At 43.3% G+C, this 19,263-nt stretch overlaps 1 protein-coding gene and 1 long non-coding RNA gene across 4 annotated transcripts in view; one reads left to right on the forward strand and one right to left on the reverse strand.

Annotated features, from left to right (window-relative positions):
• Window positions 1-3,223, reverse strand: part of SMCHD1 (structural maintenance of chromosomes flexible hinge domain containing 1) — an 84,551-nt gene extending 81,328 nt beyond the window's left edge. The window contains exon 1 of one of the 2 annotated variants that reach the window (XM_086740686.1): window positions 2,919-3,203. In XM_086740686.1, coding sequence (XP_086596812.1) covers window positions 2,919-3,092 — 174 coding nt within the window. In that variant the 5' untranslated portion in view covers window positions 3,093-3,203. Of the gene's footprint in view, window positions 1-2,918 lie in introns of both variants that reach the window. The other variant, XM_086740687.1, reaches the window with a different exon arrangement.
• Window positions 3,195-13,271, forward strand: LOC147601750 (uncharacterized). 2 transcript variants are annotated; one of them, XR_015257676.1, is made up of 3 exons: window positions 3,195-3,283; window positions 12,091-12,229; window positions 13,159-13,271. It is a non-coding gene; the product is annotated as an uncharacterized LOC147601750 (long non-coding RNA). The 2 variants fall into 2 exon arrangements; XR_015257675.1 differs by lacking the exon at window positions 3,195-3,283 and adding an exon at window positions 3,527-3,648.
• The last annotated feature ends 5,992 nt before the right edge of the window (window positions 13,272-19,263 follow it).

Raw genomic sequence — 19,263 nt, forward strand, 5'->3', positions numbered from 1 at the left:
AGTTACAACAAAAGGAATTATCTTATGCCCTAGGAAGATGTTCACAGCAAAACCAGTCCCAACAGCTTCATATATTTTTGGCGCCCTTGTCAGACATTACCACCCCTACAGCCTAGCTGGCAGGCTGGAAAATGCACATGCACCTTCGCTGCACGTTACAGTAGAACAATTCAGTCACAAGATAAACTGCCAAAGAAAGTCAATTTAAAGTCGAGTCTGTACTGAGCTTGAGCTACCAGACAGGATACCCATAGAAATGAACACTGCTAGATGCGCTGCATTTGCCTGGTCGTGCACTCAGGTTTCTAATAGCTTTCATTGAAGAAAAGTGAATACAACATTATGCTTCACCTTAGTCTGAACAATTCAAAACTTGCTTATCAAAAGAATCTTTCTTCATGAACTTTCATCACTTCCCTGATATGTTTTCAGCACCATGAAGTGGAGAAAGTCTGTTCCAATCAGGTGAACCCATTCATCATCCTTCTCCACAAAGTAGTTGGTTGCAACTTTCAAGAGGCCATAAATTCGGGTCTTTGGAGTAAAACACTCAAAGAAATACAACAATGAGCAAAACTCCCCGAGGCACCGAGATGCCAAAGCAGTCTTCTGGAAACCTAATAAGAACTTGCACACTGTTGGTGTGGGAAACATCAGACACTAGACTTCCTGGACCTCAGTCTGTCCAGTTTCCACTGTATCAGTATTTACTGGTCATGTCAAACCATTTGAATGCATGGCAGCACGTTGAGGTAGAGTTAGATCACCACATGTAAGATAATAAAATCTCCAAGGTGCAGAGAGTCACCACACTAAAACTAGCTGTGACAGAAGCTTCTCTGACTGAACCCGCAGAGACTCAGCATATTATTGGAGAAGACCTTTCTCTAAGGGAACGATCATTTCAGGTTCCTGTTGCACAGGTTTAGAAGAGCACTGACTCCATCATTATTAACACCCCAAAATGGCCACTAGGACTGGTGATAAGGATTATGGTGTTGACATGGCAAGAAACTATACTTGAAAATTTTGCTTTCTTAGACATCAAATCCAAATATACCGAGTTCTGTTTTGCAGCGCCAGACTTTTCAAACACTACATTGCACATTTGAGCGGCGTGCCTAATGGCATTAAAATGCTGACTCCACAACATCAATACATTTTTGAGACAAGAAAACTCTGAAGCTGTTTCTACCCAAGATTCATCACATATTGTGATGATGGCTTATTTCTGTAGAAGACAGCAAATACACCAAAAGCTCTGTGAACTACTGAACACCATGAGGTTGCATGGAAACAGAAGTCACTGGAGTGTGCAGCATATATAAAAAGACATGAAAAGAAAGACTCCTGTGTTGCAAATTAGCTTTAACCTCAGCCTATCAATTAATTACAAAAGATAAGAAAAAAGACAGGTTAAACATCGACATAATTGCCCTGAATACTGAATATATGAAGTATCCTTGCAATTCATCTGCTAGGTAGAGTTGAGATGGGATCCATTACGACAATTCTTGAAAAAAGTCACATAACACTTAAAATTACTCATAGGAGATATGAACCCTACAATGATGCTCCATTAAAGAGGAAATTGGTTCTCAGAAGGCCACAAACCCACCCCACTAACTTCTCAGAACCTTACACTGTATAAAGTGTACCGATTTCTTTATTCCACTCAGTTACTTGTTTCTTCCAGTCTTCCCAACCTTATGGGCTCTGACCAGACCAAGGGATGTGCTAACACTCCATAGCCAAATTACTGCTGAGTAGTAGTGCCCTAAGTAGTAATACAGACTCAGCACCTCTAACTGAATATGAATATGCCGCTTTGAACACTGAAGTAGGAGAACTGTGCAAGGAGGAGGCAGCCATGTGTGACAGCTATTCCTGCTGACATTGATAACTCAAAGCTTCCATCGAAGTAGGGAAACATGATGTTAAACACTGTCCAGACATACGACAAACAAAGCGATTTCCCCCAAGAATTTATAGCCTAAAGAACAAAGTGCAACTGCACTAGATAAAGAAACTAAACCAGAATGTTTTATCAGACTAAATTATCGCACAATTTACAGCTGATTCTCCTGTGTGCTTCACAATATAAAACAAACACAGGCAACTAACAGATTTATGGCGTTTATTACTCCCTCAGGAAACGAAACTATGACAGAAAATGGGCGATGCCTCCTGGTATCGCTAGCTAAGTAAAATAAACAGCCTGTAGGCAGAAAGAAACCTCCTCCTCCAAGAGATCTGGAGGCAGAGTAAGTTCTCACGTTGCATAACAAAAGGAAAGAGAGCTGGAAGGACACACGAGACAGCAAAGAACCAGCCAGGTCAAGCACTTAAATGGCAGCCATCCGTGCGGGCTTCCCTCTGAAGTCTACAGATGGGAAACGGCCGGCGCTGACGGCCGACACCTCGGGCAGCAGAGACACCGCCGGTCGGGGCCTCCGCGGAGCCACGCTGCACCGCGCCCGACCGAGGACGCCGGTTCCCCGCGCGGGGGAGCTCCTGGGTCGCCCGCTCGCTTCCCGCCCGCCGCCAGGGGCTGCTCCCGCCACGCCGCCCCGCACTCGCCCGCCGCCCCGCACGGCCTTTTTGAGCCCGGCAGGCCCGGTACCTGGGGGTATGGGATGCGCACGGGAGCGGCCGCTGTCTCTCCTCGACACCTGCCCACCTCTCCCGGCCAAGAAAGTTTGGGGGCAGGTGCGGGGCTCCCCGCCGCCCAACGCCCCCCCGGCCGGGCGCACAACCCCCCTCGCAGATGGGGCTGCGGCACGTGCCGACCCCCCTCGGCCGCGCGCGCGCGGCGTCCCCCGGCCCCGCCTGCCCCCGCCGCTTGCGGACCGTTACCGCCGCGGCCGGCCCCGCTGGTCTCGCCCTCCTTCCCTCCGTTTTCCGCCGCTCCCCGGTACCTGACAGATGGCGCTGCGGAAGCCGCGGTAGTTGTCCTTGCCGTAGCTGAGCACTTTCTCATCCGGATCCGCCTGCTCCCGGCGCCGGTCAAAGAGAAAGACGGTGCGGTCCCCGGTGCCGCGAGGCGTCAGCAGCACCGGCCTGCGAACTCCGCGGCTGCCTCCCGCTGCCATGTTGGGAAGCTGAAGAGACGGAAACCGTCCCGCAGCGATGGCGGCGGCAAGAGAGCCACCTATCCCTTGGCCCGCGAGCTCCCCCGCCTGGCGCTGCCCGTCCCGCGCCCGGAAGCCCCGGCCAGGGAAGGAGGAGGAGGAGGAGCCAAGCAGGCGCCCGGGGCAAGATCGTCGCGGAGGCCCGGAAGGAGGTGGGAGTGCCACCGCTGGGGCCGAGGGGGGCGGGGAGCGGCCGGGAAACGAAAGCGAACCTCGGCGCCGCGACTTCGGAAGGAGTCAACGCCCTCTGCCTGCCGTCATTTCCGCTGCTGCTGGGCTGGGCTGGGCTGGGCGGGGCTGGGCGGGGCTGCCGCCGGAGGAGGCGCGTAGGCGGCCTGGGACGTTGACTCGCGTGTGGCGGGCGGGTGCTGCAGCCGCCCCGGAGGTTGAGGGCCCGAGGCCGCTGCCGTTTCCATGCAGGGGTGGGGTCCCTGCGTTGCCCCTTGGTTGTAGTGGTGGCGGAACAGGGCGAGGCTTGCTCCTGCGGTTGGTGCGGCAGTTTGGCCTCAGCTTGGAGGTGTGAAGTTGTAGTTCGTCTGCATTAAAATGCACTGGGTGATTGAGATCCATAAGGTGTTGTTTATTGTTTTAGGCTTGAAGTGCTTTCCTGCTCTGATGGAAAGAGTTGGTGTATTTTCTTCAGTCTTAAAAATCAAATTTGAATTAAAATCTCATTAAGTTCTTTGTATATGCAACACCCTAATGACTTCTGCGTTGCACCATTATAGAAGAATGGTAGGACTAGAGTAGCTGCGAAACTGCAGTTGAAATAGAAGAATTCAAGAAACAAATAGTCTTCACAGTCTTTAAGGAACCAGCAAAACATACTTGTTGGGGAACGCAGGATCTTTTGATTTCTCACTTGTGGGATGTACTAACAGCTTTTCCTCCTATCGTAAAGAATAGGGACATAGTTAGGAGATGCTTTGTAACTGAGCTTGGAGAAGGAAATCCAATAATCAATTCATGCGTTCAGGTTTCTGAAAGCTGCAGCTTATGTTTCTGATGGGGTTAACTTGGAGAAACTGAATGTGTTCAGAGTTTTGTGTGTTCCTTGTGCTGTACTTTGCAGTTCATTATTTCATGCTGCGTGTTGTGCTTATATTCTGAGTCTATGCGTAGCCATTCATTACTGTTGATTGAGCGTAAGACTTTAAAAAGTTTCCTTAGTATTTCCTGCCATTTCTGAGAGAAGTTTCTGGTCTAATGAGAGAAGGAGTTAAAGAAATCTTAATAGATATGGCATTGATTAATTATTGCTGTGCATCCTAAGGAATCAAGTTGATAAATAGTGCTTAATGTTTTGTTAACTACTTGCTTAATAATTTGCTAACCATTGTGCAAACTATTTGAAGCAGAAAGTCTTGCAATTCTTCACGAAAGACAGTTCCCGGTAAGGAGTAGGGGGGTCGCTTCAAGAACCAGCTAAAACCGACCCTGCAGCTTGAATGAAAGCCAAGGGATAACTGAGTTTGCGCAAGAACAAAAGGTTACTAGCGGTGACGAAGAGGAGTCACCTGCCTTCATCCCCACGACCCCCGACGACCACCACCAGGAGGCACTGCGCAAGCCCAGACAGGAGGAGTTTATGAAAATGACCCCTTGGGACTAATTTTAATACGAAGCGGGGATAGGTCATGCATATGTATAGGCGTATTGTGAAACTTTATGTATATGTAACATTTGGTTGTATAAATTTAAAGTGAGTTGCCACGTAAGGCGCGCACGGTTTTGGTGGGACTACCCCCCTGTGCTGCCCAGCGCTGAATAAACATACCTACTTCACAATCTTACAGATTGTGGAGTCCGTTTTCCGCACGTCAGTTTGGCGAGCCAGCCAGGAGGATCTCTGCTTGGCTGCGGGATCGACTGCGGAGCGGACGCCCCTAGGCGCGCTCCGAGCACTTTCCTCGGAGGAGCCTCCGCTGCCAGCCGCTCACCGCAGGAGCAGACAACAACCTCCTGAAGCCGCGGGCCAAACGCTATGTTTAATGGTAGGGGCCTGTAAGTCGTACGCGTGGCTGGGGCAGCTGGTAAATCGCGCAGAGACGTCTGGCGTGCAGCATAGTCCCCGTTGGTTGGGTACCCAGGTTGGTTTGGGGCGCCAGAGGGGACTCGCTGACCGATAGAGCGGCTGCTAGCGATCTTGGGGGTAGATCGAGCGAGTCCGAGGTAACCGCTGCATCCCATTGCTGGGAGCCAGGATGGACCTGCTGATGATCGGTACATGAGAAGCAGGAGAAGGGTAAGCGGGCCTCTTTAACCCGGATTTGGAGATAGTTTAACATCAGTAGGTGAGTTTGTTCTTGCAACCATTTTGCAGCTGCTTTAAAAGGCTGGTATGAATGAGGGATCCCTGTGCTGTATGGTTAAGAGAGTGTGGTTGAGTGATTGTAAGTGTGGTGTGGAGGAGTGAAATAGTTAGTCTAAATTTGAATCATTCATTGAGACCCTCTCACAGAGGAAATATAAAATGGGTAACACTCAAGGGGGAATATTAAGGAAAAGCCCCCTGGGCTGCATACTCGCCCACTGGAAAGATATTGCTGGGGGTGGAGGTACGGAAAGTAAAAAGACTCTTATTAAATATTGCAATCAGTGGTGGCCATTGTATAAGTTAGAGGGTGAAGTCAAGTGGCCGTTCAATGGAATGTTGGATTACAATACTTTGTTGCAGCTTATGTTGTTTCTTAGAAGAGAAGGGAAATGGGACGAGGTGTCGTATGCAGTTTTTTTTTTTACCCTACAAAATCACCCAGAGTGGCAAAGGGACTGTGGGATGATATCCCCGCAGGACCCTATGGTGCTCGCACTCGAACGGGAGAACAAGGGGGGTGGAGGCAGGTTAAAAAGGTGCTGTTCATCATGCAACATTGGGCAGAGGTGTACGAAAGCAGATAAAGTACACCAGGTTCCAGAACAAGATTTAAGTGATTTGTTTAAACCTCCCCCCCAATCACAGGACCAGGATGCAGACTCGGAAGGGACATCGAATCCCCCTGATAGCCCTGTATCTTCCCGTACTAGACAGAAATCTGCTCCGACAATCTTACAAGCACCCCTCCGGGAGGCGGTGGGGCCGGATGGCGGAACAATGTTAATTAAAGTACCCTTCTCCACCGCTGACTTGGGAGAGTGGAGAAAAATTGCTAAAGATTACAGAAGCGATCCGGTAAGTGTGGCTAAACATTTCCAGTTCATTGTAAAACAACATAATCCGGACTGGAAAGACATACAACTGCTATTAGAATACATGACTGAAACGGAGAAGCAGTTGATTTTAAAAACGGCAGGAAATCTAGCCGAGGATTATTATAAAGTTACCGGGGGAGATGTTAAGGAACACTTCCCCCTCCAGGACCCGAAATGGGAGGTAAACAGGTCAGTACATATGGAAAGATTGCAGGAATATCAGGAGTGGATTTCGAAGGGGATGGAACGGGCAATCCCTAAGACTATAAATTGGTCAGCCTTATATGCAATTAAACAAGGTCCTTCCGAGTCTCCATCTGAATTCCTGGATCGACTGAGGGATGTGATGCGTCGTAACACGCCGCTGGACCCGGGGTCTGAGGTAGGGATACAGCAACTAGTTTCTCTGTTCCTGGGTCAGTCTACGGGGGACATAAGACGAAAGCTTCAAAAGTTGCGTCCTGCGGAAAGCAGGAATTTAGAGATATTGCTGGATGAGGCTTGGAGAGTGTTCAGTAATAGAGAAGAAGGGTATCAGCAGGGACAAAGAAGGTTGGTGGCTGTTGTTCGGGGAGATGGGGAGTGGAGAGGTAGGCGAAATCAGCCTCGGTTGGGGTTGGAAAAGGATCAGTGTGCAATGTGCAAGGGCTTTGGCCACTGGAAAAAGGAATGCCCAAGGAACAAGAAAGAAGGCCGGAGGATCCCGGCGAATGCGAGGATAGCTAATGTGATAGAAGACTGACGGGAACCTGGGGAGTCTACCCTAGCGGATCCACTGGTTATAATTAAGCTAGGGGAAAACCAACAAGAAGTAGAATTCTTAGTAGATACAGGGGCAACATATTCGGTTCTGAATCAAGCTTTGATGCCCCTGGGAAATGATTATGTCATGGTAAAAGGAGCGACTGGCCAAAGTGAAAAGGCATATTTTTGTAAGCCTCTAAAATACAAATTGGGAAAACAATGGGGTATCCACAAATTTTTATATATGCCCAACTCCCCGAAAGCACTTTTGGGGAGAGATCTATTGGAACAATTGGGAGCAAAAATTATATTTGAAAAAGGAGAAATTACTCTGGAGGTAAGAGATCAGCAATATATTCAGATATTGAGTCTAACCTTAACCAGTCTCCCCTCAGAAGGAAAAATTAATGAGGAAATCCTAAACCAAGTGTACCCGGGGGTATGGGCTACTGATGTACCTGGAAGGGCGAAAAGTGCTCCACCTGTTGAAGTTAAGGTTAAGGAAGGCCGACGACCGGTAAGAATTAAACAATATCCCCTAAAGAAGGAAGACAGAGAAGGAATCCGGCCGGTGATAGAAAAATTTCTACAGTTAGGACTATTAAAGGAGTGTGAGTCAGAATTCAATACCCCTATATTACCTGTTCGGAAACCCGATGGGTCATATAGGGTGGTCCAAGACTTACGCGCGGTGAATAAGATAACTGAGGACCTCTACCCAGTAGTGGCCAATCCATATACCCTGCTGACTGTGTTGACACCTGAACTAATTTGGTTTACTGTTTTAGATTTGAAGGATGCTTTCTTTTGCCTCCCTCTCCATGAAGCCAGTCAAAAATTGTTTGCGTTCGAATGGGAAAACCCTAAAAGTGGTCGGAAGACCCAGCTCACTTGGACGGTGTTGCCACAAGGATTTAAAAATAGTCCTACCATTTTTGGGAATCAGCTTGCAAAAGACTTAGAATCCTGGGAAACCCCATCTGGGGAAGGAAAATTGTTGCAGTATGTAGATGATATCCTGATTGCCACGAAAACAGAGGAAGACTGTATGGCATGGACGGTGAGTCTGTTGAATTTCTTGGGACTCCAGGGTTACCGTGTCTTCAAGAAGAAAGCCCAGGTAATGCAACGTAAAGTGAATTATTTGGGCTATGAAATTAGTGCGGGGCAGAGAACTTTGGGACAGGCCCGCAAAGAGGCAATATGCCAGACTCAGAGACCTCAGACAGTAAAGGAGTTACGGACTTTTCTGGAAATGACCGGGTGGTGCCGATTGTGGATCTATAATTATGGACTGCTTGTTAAACCACTGTATGCTCTGACAGCTACTGAGCAGAAGCACCTTGAGTGGAACAAAGAGACCGAACGAGCCTTTGAGCTACTGAAAAAGGCGTTGATGTCGGCCCCGGCCTTAGGACTCCCAGATGTGAGTAAGCTGTTTCTTCTTTTCTCCCATGAGAAACAGGGTATTGCCCTGGGAATATTAGCACAAGATCTGGGTCCATATCGACGGGCAGTTGCCTATCTCTCTAAGCAGTTAGACGCCACTGCAAAGGGTTGGCCTGGATGCCTACGGGCGGTTGCAGCTGTGATACTGAACATACAGGAAGCCCGAAAGTTTACCCTGGCCCAGAAAATGACTGTTTTGGTGTCTCATACAGTATCAGCAGTACTGGAAGCAAAGGGTGGGCACTGGCTCTTTCCACAAAGGTTCCTGAGATATCAAGCTGTATTAGTAGAGCAGGATGATGTGGAAATCGTGGTCACTAACATTGTCAACCCAGCTTCTTTTCTCAGTGGGAACACAGGAGAACCAGTGCACCATGACTGTTTGGAAACCATCGAAGCAACATATGCAAGCCGCCCAGACCTGAAGGATAGCCCCATGGAAAATGGGGAAAACTGGTTCACAGACGGGAGCAGTTATGTCTTAAATGGCAATCGACATGCGGGATATGCCATCACTACCAGCCAGCAGGTAATAGAGTCAGGGCCTTTGCCCGTGAACACCTCCGCACAGAAGGCAGAAATAATTGCCCTAACCCGAGCCCTGGAGTTGGCCCAGGGCAAAACTGTGAACATTTACACGGACTCAAAATATGCCTTCGGAGTTGTGCACGCACATGGAGCAATCTGGAAAGAAAGAGGACTATTGAACTCCCAGGGGAAAAATATCAAACATGCAGAAGAAATTTTGAAGCTACTAGAAGCTGTCCAGCTCCCTGAGAAAGTGGCAATTATGCATATTAAGGCACACCAGAGAGTGAGCTCCGATTTGGAGAAAGGGAATGAACTGGCGGACAGAGAGGCAAAACAAGTGGCCAAAATGAAGGTAAGAATAGAAGGGGCTCTAATTCCTGATAGGCAAATCTCTCTAGAAGGTAAGCCAGAATATACCAAGGAAGATCAGAAACTTATCACAGACTTGGAAGGGTCATATAATGAAGAGGGGTGGGCTTATACCCCACAGGGAAGACTATTCCCTCTTGTTTACTGTGGCACTTGATACGGGAGGAACATAGAAAAAGGGATTGGGGAACAAGGCTCTGTATAAACATTTGATAAGGGAAATCGTGGCTAGAAACTTATATACCACAGTGAGACAGGTGACTCAACAGTGTGACCTTTGCCTCCAGACTAATCCAAAAAATACTCCCAAACCAGAAATGGGCCAGATTGGGAAGGGCAATGGGCCTGGACAACAATGGCAGGTTGATTTTACAGAACTTCCAAGAAAAGGGGGGTATCGCTATTTGCTGGTATTAACTGATACCTTTTCAGGTTGGCCAGAAGCGTTCCCAACTAGGACAGCCAAGGCTCGGGAGGTAACTAAAGTGTTGGTACAAGAGATAATACCACGTTTTGGGGTTCCGGCAACCATATCCTCAGACAGAGGACCACATTTTGTCTCAAAAATAGTGCAACAAATCAGCCACCATTTAGGTATAGATTGGCAACTTCATACCCCGTATCGCCCTCAGTCGAGTGGCCAAGTAGAGAAAATGAATCACTTAATCAAACAGCAAATTGTGAAATTGGGACAAGAAGCAAACTTAACGTGGCCTCAGTCACTCCCTTTAGCCCTTCTGCGTATACGAACGAGACCAAGGGCAAAGGAAGGACTGAGTCCCTTTGAAATTTTGTATGGACGACCCTATGGAATACAGAGGGGAATGTCTACGCAAGCTGGGGATGAAATTATGACTTCCTACATGGTGGCATTGGGCAAACAGCTCAATAAAATTGGAAAGCATGTAATTGGGACCCGGGGAAGAGGTCTAGATGAACCTGTGCATGATATACAACCTGGAGATTATGTATATGTAAAGTCTCTTGCAGAAAAAACCTTGGAACCACAGTGGGAAGGACCATACCAGGTACTCCTCACCTCCTTTACAGCAATCAAGATCAGAGAGCAGAATGCCTGGATACACCACACTAGGGTAAAAAAGGCACCACAAAAACTCTGGACTTCTGAAGTTCAGGGACCCCTAAAGCTTAAACTGAGAAGGTAGAATGTGGATTAAGGTTTGTGTAATCCTGGTAAATCTACAAATGATGAACATAGCTGACAGTAAAAGAATTTACTAATTTTCTAGAAAAGGGGGGACTGAGAGAAGGAGTTAAAGAAATCTTAATAGATATGGCATTGATTAATTATTGCTGTGCATCCTAAGGAATCATGTTGATAAATAGTGCTTAATGTTTTGTTAACTACTTGCTTAATAATTTGCTAACCATTGTGCAAACTATTTGAAGCAGAAAGTCTTGCAATTCTTCACGAAAGACAGTTCCCGGTAAGGAGTAGGGGGGTCGCTTCAAGAACCAGCTAAAACCGACCCTGCAGCTTGAATGAAAGCCAAGGGATAACTGAGTTTGCGCAAGAACAAAAGGTTACTAGCGGTGACGAAGAGGAGTCACCTGCCTTCATCCCCACGACCCCCGACGACCACCACCAGGAGGCACTGCGCAAGCCCAGACAGGAGGAGTTTATGAAAATGACCCCTTGGGACTAATTTTAATACGAAGCGGGGATAGGTCATGCATATGTATAGGCGTATTGTGAAACTTTATGTATATGTAACATTTGGTTGTATAAATTTAAAGTGAGTTGCCACGTAAGGCGCGCACGGTTTTGGTGGGACTACCCCCCTGTGCTGCCCAGCGCTGAATAAACATACCTACTTTACAATCTTACAGATTGTGGAGTCCGTTTTCCGCACGTCACTAAGAATACTTAAATGTTGTAAGTGGAAACGTTTTTATTTGTAGTCACTCCTTTTGGTGTGTGACATTTTAATTGTTTGTTATAACAGCTTGTACAGATGGAGATCTAGAAGACATATATGGCTGGACACTTTAACCCTTGACCTTCAGGCCCTCTAAAAAGATGATCCCCCTTCCGTTTTAAGTTAATTACTTTCAAGCTTTCCTGGTGCAAAATTGCACTTTCACTGATCTCTCATTTAGTAGTGTGCAAGGGGTACATAGGGTGTGTCTTCTTAGGTTAGGGATAGGAAACAAAATTAAAAAGCTGTCCAAAGGAACACAGTCCTTCTTCTACATGCTCTGTCCTGCTTCTCTAGAAAAGGTACAAACAGGAATGCTCAGAAGACTGCAGCTGCTTCTGTTTTAAGGAACTCTTAGTTTTGAAAGGAAAGGATTGGGACAGCATGTAGAGGAACTGAGGTTCATGCAGTTGCGCTGTAAGAAAGCTAGTGGCATAGAGGAACACAGCACTGTGGAGTTTTGTGAGAGCAAAGAGCATGTGTGCTACTCAGTTAAAACAGGAAGAGTATCTTGAGAGTTCTTATACAGGCTGTGACTCAGAGCCCCTCTAAGTAATAACTTGATTAAATGTGGAAGGGCCTATCAAACCTTGTTACTTTATGAGTTCGTTAAACAGAGTTTTGTTTTTCAGCATACTTGTGAAGTATTTCTAGACTAGAGACAGCGTTTACATTTTAGAATGCTAACTACTTTGGGGAAAAAAAAACTGGTGAATTATTTCATCTGGTTTCAGAATGAATATACCAAGGAGGGAAGGATGGTTCTACCTGAAATGCAGGCACTTCACCTGCATGAAAATAAGGTCCTCGTTATTCAACCTATCTGCAGGGTGCTTTAAAGAGCGCCTGCAGTTGCAAAGTTTTAATTCTGCAGTATGAAGTGTTTTGTTTTAATGACTGAGTAATGCTTTTCAGACCTCATGGAAAATAACTTTATTTGTTGGAAAAAGAAATATTGTCGATATTGATCTACTGGATTTTAAAGTCAAATGTCATGTTATTTCTCAAAATTAATAGTAGCAGTGGAGTAATCAATTATTTGTTCATCTTGCCATTTCATATTTCAGGTGATGCTCAGGAATGTGGGTTTTTTTTTATGTGTGCATGAGAATGTATTTACCCTTATATCCTCCCTGTATCTAAATTTTTCTTTCAAGAAATAAATTATTAAGGGATAATATGAACTAAATTCCAGCACTGGACATTTTGAGATAGTAAATATTTTGTATATATGTAATGAAAATCACTGTGTGTTCACTAGAATAAAGCACACAGCCCCTCTAGTAGGGTTTGTTGCAGTGGCACAGTCTATTGAGTGATACTGGATGCTACTGCCTACGTATGCTTTGTAGGTACAAAACTACAAATTCCAAATTATCTAACGAAAAGCACTGCTCTTACTTAAGATAACAAAGGTTTTGTATCCAGAAAGAGGAGCCTGTGGCATCTTGCATTTAGAACTCCACAGACCTTTGACATGGCCTTTTACAAAAAGTACCTTAGTGAGAACCCCTGAGGTGTGAAACAAAACGGCATCATTACTTGAATCGCCGAGGTGCGAAACAACAGCGTCATTACGCAGAAAACATCTGAGAGACAGAAACCAAAGAGTAGAAAGAAACAGTAAATTGTTATCACAACATGCAAGCTAAGTTAGATAAGAAGTGGGTTGCTGAATAACTGTTTATTTTTTTCATTTACTTCTCAGTAACTTGAAAAAAAAGTCATAGTCCATGGTTTTGAGATATCTGACCAATGTGATAACAGATTAAATTACTTTTTTTTTTTTTTAAAAATTGAAGGCAACCCAGGGAGAGATGGTGGAGGAAGAAGGACAATGAAGTGTTTGTTCACCCTCTTCTGGTCCAAATTAACTGTGTCATCTGGGCTTTGTGAATAAAACTCATGTAAATTCCTGCTGTTCATTGTGTACTTTGTTAACAAAAATAAATGTGACATGCTCATTTAAAATCGAATGGAAATAACGGCGCTAATGGCTACAGATAGGATATAGCTAGCTGTGGAAAGTGTGCCTAAGATGACTGGGATTTCCAAACTAAGAAAATGTTATCGTTAAAGTATAAAAATAGGAAAGACAATCAGGAACTTCCAGTCTATCTTATAAAGCAAGAAGGTGGCACATGGTGTTACATTAAAAAATACGCAGAACTGATAGGAAGATATACTTTTCATATTCTTTTCAGTGGTCATTAAATAAGCTTGATAGCATCTTTGTGAGTACTGGAGTCACCACTGTCATGGGAAATGACTGAGGGTGGATCAAACCTTAAAAAACTTTCTTCCCCTGTGAGACAAAGAAACATGAATGATTCTTGGACAAGTACATGAAAACATGTATCTGACAAATGCACACTGGGAGAAAACACAGTTTTTAATTTGTGGAAAAGCTGTTAGAGTATAAGATTAATGTCTTCGAGCATTAATATTTTAATAGAATACTGCTGCTTGTTAAGGTTGCAAAGATTTTTTTTTTTTTTAAGACTGTCTGAAGAAGTCTCTCCAAATACACTCTTACAAGTCATAACGACTGGGATCAATACATCATTCTCTCCTGTAAGATGTGCAAGAAGTAGGAAAACTTTGTAAATACATTGTCACAGAAAAGATTCTACTACACGCGTGGAACATTATGCTTTTCAAATCAAGTTGATGTTGCTACTATCTGGTCTTATTTGAGTGTCTTCCAGCCTTTTTGTAGCCGAGTGTCATTACTACTTGTTTGTTTCTCTGTAAGGCTACTTCCTCCTTTTACTGTTCCTATCACTTTGGCTTTTGGCACTGTTTTTGCACTCATCCTTTTCACCCTGGACTAATTACTATTTTCTCCTGAACCATTAAGGAGTGCCTTCATCACCAGCTCCGGTAGCAGTGGCACTATGGAGTCTGAGCCAAAAAGCCAGGCAAGACCAATTGACTGGTAGACATTTAAATGTCTCTGGCATTGCCCCATACTCCGGATTTTGGGATGGTGACACAGTAACCATTGTACTGTCTTTCTCATTGTTGTCATCTTTTGCCATGCAGAGATTTTGTAAGCATGTATCACAGAGTTTTTGTTGTAGCACGTGCAAAAGACAGCTAGGATTTAAGGAACTTTTAGGCTAAGCATTTGTATGCTCAGCACCCACAAGAAAACATGTGAGGAATATCTTCTGAGTAATCAGTCAGGTGGGAAATGTTGATCTTTGCTGGTTGCTGGAAGAGATCCTCAGTAATGCTGGATTGCTATTCTCTGATTTCTTGTTTATTCCCTTACAATTTTATATCTTTCATGTTGGTAGTTTTTCTCTTCAAAAACTTACACTTGTTCAAGCAGTGCAACCTCTGGCTGTAGTTTTCCGTTTCTTATCTTTTGTGACTCTACTCTGCAGCTTTCCTTATGACTTTCTTAAGACTGGTGGCCAAACCCTTGGAAGTGGGAGAGGACGGTAGGTCACTATACAGTATTAGTCAAGTGCAGCCTATTACTTTAGCATCCTCTCTGCACTTCAGATGTAGTCTAATGACCCTTGCCTAGTTAAGACTTGCTAGATAATTATAAATGGTAACTCCAGATGCTCTTTTCCAGGCAGAACAGTGAAGGACTTTCTTTTCAGCTAGGTGCACCAGTAGTCATGCATGACTGCTGGTATTCACTGTTCTCAGAAGGGTCATGTGATTTTTACTAGTACAAAGGCATTCACTATTCTGAATCTTGGTGTGAAAAGTGAAAAATAAATCCATGTTTTGCTTGTTTCAAAATATTTATACACATTCCATCACCACCTGTCTTTCCTTCTGCATTGGAGTCTTGCTAAACTGGTAAATATTTCAGTGGAGGTGAAATTGGAGTAACAGACAAGTTAATGTGCCTTTTAAATCTTAGCCCTGTGCAAAGGGTTCTTAAGACTAAATGCTGAACAAGTAAGGCACTGCAAGTTAAAATTGTGATCTCACACAAGAGATGGTAGGGAAAACACCATACAGACCACAAATCACAAAGACTCCTTGTTATCATAAAGCTGTTGATAAGGTCTTCTGGAATGGATGGACAGCACAGTCGATCATCCTGTAGACAGACACATGATCCTATCTACTTTGGGCAAATGCTGGGACTGGTAGACTCTTATGAACTGAGATTCACAGAAGGTCCACTCTCCAGAGGGTAGTAGAGCACAGCAGACCTAGCATCCGTAGTATCTTGTCTAGTATCCTATGGTCAGACCAATACCATGAACAGTCTCAAGCGTGAGCAATAGCCTAGAGCATTTTCTCTGCTTGGCAGTCATTACTGTTGCCTTGACCTGTGATAGGTAACAGTTGGCTTTTATTTCTCTAGTAAATTTTTAGTCTGCAAATGTGAAAAACAAGACAGCAGAACAGCACACAGATACTCTTCTGCCAGATCTTGCTGTTGTACTGATGCAAACTGATACCTGCTAGAGAAATCCTGTAAACAAATCAAGTTCTGCAGAAAAAGCCTGCAAAATGATGTACGTTTTCTCAGGCTGACTAAGCAATCTCTGCCAATCCCCTAATACAGGACTGAAGATGCCAGTCTACTTTCCTGAGATAGGGCGTTGGCTAAGGCATCAATAGTTCCCCATGCAGTGAGGGCACTGAGGGCTGTACAAGTCTTCTGTGCCCCTTCCATTCTTTAAAAAGGGATGTGTACCATCAGAAACTTTCAACAAGCACCTAAAATGGTGTAACTCCAATGAAGATGCAATAGTCCTGTATGGTGATGTTTGCAAGGAAAGAGACCTCAACAATACATGATTGCATCATGCCAGGACCCTTTCACAACCCAAAATCTGGAGAGAGCAAGTATTGAAGAAAACACATCAATGCCCTGTTCTGTACTATGGCCAAAAGAGGAAGGTTAACTGACTTGAAAGGAGACAATAATGTTTCCAGTATTAAAACAAAACAGTACTCCCCACAGAAGAGTGGAAAGATGATATATTTAGTCTCTTCAGATTATTTGCAGTGCTCAAAATTCTTATATACCAAATTATCTACAGAATAAGTAATAGAGTCTACAGAGGCAAGTAATAGCCAGTACCCTTATCCACAAATCTCCATTGCTCTGCATAGTCAGTTGGCATGAAGGACCATCAACTTCCTTTTTGCTGTAGAGAGTTTCTCCTCTTCTTATTGAAAAGGGAACATCTTCAGCTGTTGGCCTTTTATTTTGTACTCTTTCCAGAAATAAGAAGATAAAATATGTACATAGCTGTAAACTTCTACCACAAGAGGTGGAACAGGGATTAACGACTCCCATTAAAGGCTAAAGTACACAAAAATATAGATGTATTACAGAACCAACAGAGGACAACATATTGTTATCCAGCTTAGAACTAAAGAGTTGCATAGACATGCAGTACTATATACATTGGCAAAACCAATTAGGAGGGTCGGAGCAGTCTCAAACATGTGAGCTGAATGGACACTGCAAAGTTAAAAAAGGCTTATCAGCTTCATATGATGCATTCAAGAAGTACACCAGAAAGAACTACAAGGCATGTTTAACAGCAAGGATAGTCAAGGAATTAGTATCTACTGATAAGAAAATCATTAATTACCTAGTTCCTCCAGGAAAATAAAATTCATTGTGCTTTTTATGTCATGTTTCTATACTTACAGTAAGAATCTATCCTTCAGAGAAACAGGTTTGAGAAGTTTTATTGAGTATAAAAATACATAAACTTAAGGCATATTAAGAAAACTGTACAAAAGATACACTAGCAATACATGAGGGACTGTACCCATACAAAAGCCAAAAAGTTTACAAATGACTTGTACTACTGAAATGTGCAGGTGCCAATGGTGCCAATTCTGATTAAGACTTCACATACTGGTAAAAAAAAAAAAGAGAGACAAAACCAAAATCAAGAGCAGTAATTATGTTCTAGTGTCTATTGTCTAAATTAAAAAGCCACATTCCAGAATACAAATAAAAAAATGACGACCTGACGTCAGATATCACACAGGAGCCATGTTCAAGAAGAAGTGAAAAATTCCCTCAATATTAAAAAGTGAAGCCGTATTACCTAGTAAACATTGGCTGATGTTAATCTATGCAGAAATATCCCTATAGTATTTTACGGAACCTAGGTCAAAGCTTGAGCTGGATCTAAAGTCAATTCAGTTTAACGGACATACAGACAAATAACAAAAAGACGTTGCCAAGATTACAAATGTGGACTTTTTATTCATCAGACTACTTTAATTTTAGAACAGTATATTTGCCAGGACATGAAGGAAGTTTGTTGTGACCTTGATTCTTTAACCCATTACCATTGGGCTAATATTAGTCCTTGAAATGACATTTATTATGCTTTCATTTACTGAGTCAACTGACTACTCTGCATGGCAAAGAAGCTGCAGATACTAATAAACACAAGAACAGTCTGTTACAGAAGCAGAGATAAACAGGTATCAGGCAGCCAAGAGAGAATAGCCCTTAAATAAGCACATATTTTAAAGGAACGTGATTATTCTGTATGCTTCACAGTTTTGCTTAATTAGAAGAATCTTGCTTTAGATAACAAATACTAGATCACAAAAGGAAAAAAAGCTTCTAAAGAGAAGGAACTGAGATTTGATAAAGAGTTAGGCTGTTACAGCAAAAAAAAGTAAGAGTTTGTAAAGGTAAAATGAAGAGAACAAGATAAGAAAGCAAGAATATAACCTACCTTTCAGAAAAAAATTATAGCTGTCAAATTAAACTTCGCAGTACAACAAAAGAATAAAAAGTCAGAAGCTTAAATAATGGTATCATTATCATAATACTAGAAACAAAATACTCATACCAGAGCCAGAAGATTCACACACTACGTTAAGGACAACTGAGCTTTATACATGCTCTGCAAAAATTGCCTAGAATTAAAGATAATTCAATTTTTATTTGCAGTCTGTGTTCAGATGGTCCAACTTAAGTTTTGTTGTATATCCCAGGGATCTGTGTTTCATTCAAATATTGTGTCTAGTTATAGAATTATGAAGTAACTTCATTTAGCTATCAGCTGCCAAAAAACTTTTGAATAGACTGCAAAGTTGTTTTTATCACTGTATATTGGAATCAGTGGTATTTATCACTGAAATCTCAAAAACACTCAAATACTTCAATACTTTTATTAGGAAATACCATCATAAACTAAACCATCCAAGACAAATGCTGATTTTTTTTTTTTTTAAACACAAAGGTATGTACAGAGTAGATAAGAAAATACTACTTCCACATAGCACTGAACAAAGAGAAGTACACGTTCAAGACATGGGGTTACATTTTCTTCAATGTATTTGGACTGGAGCTCCCCATATCCTAACTTTACTGCTACTTTCCTGAGGAAGAAAACTCAAATAGCATCTGTCCTACTGTTCTAACAAGAAGAATGCAGACCATTTTGATGTGTCCAACATTAGCCAAATCTACAACAAATTAGCTATATTGCCAGAATTCACGCTGTCCTGCTTAGAGCTATCTCTGGTATTCAAGAAGTACAGTGAGGTTTCACCTGGGACTATGAGCACTTAAGAGACAAATTTTTTTCAAACTGACTATCTTTCTCTATAATATTTACAAGACTACTGTATAATTACTATCGATCTCTCAAAGAGGTTTTTGTTAAAAAAAAAAAATCTTACTCATGTGAGGTGTCTCTGGGCAGTTTCATAGATAACTGAACAAAGACATTTACATTTGCTCTTGCTACTGAAAAAAAGGCTTGGGAGAGGATGTCCACTGTCATGCATGTGCGCTGAATACATCTGTATATTACAAAATGCACAAACTATACTCCAGAAAGGAAGGCATAACTCTTTTCTCAGCAATCTTACACGTTTACAGAAACCACTAGTTATTTTTAAGTAGAAGTATTTCAAGTTGTCAGTACCCTCTGCAT

The sequence above is a fragment of the Chlamydotis macqueenii genome, chromosome 2 (genome assembly GCF_036417535.1).
Source record: "Chlamydotis macqueenii isolate bChlMac1 chromosome 2, bChlMac1.mat, whole genome shotgun sequence".
Lineage (NCBI taxonomy): Eukaryota > Metazoa > Chordata > Aves > Otidiformes > Otididae > Chlamydotis > Chlamydotis macqueenii.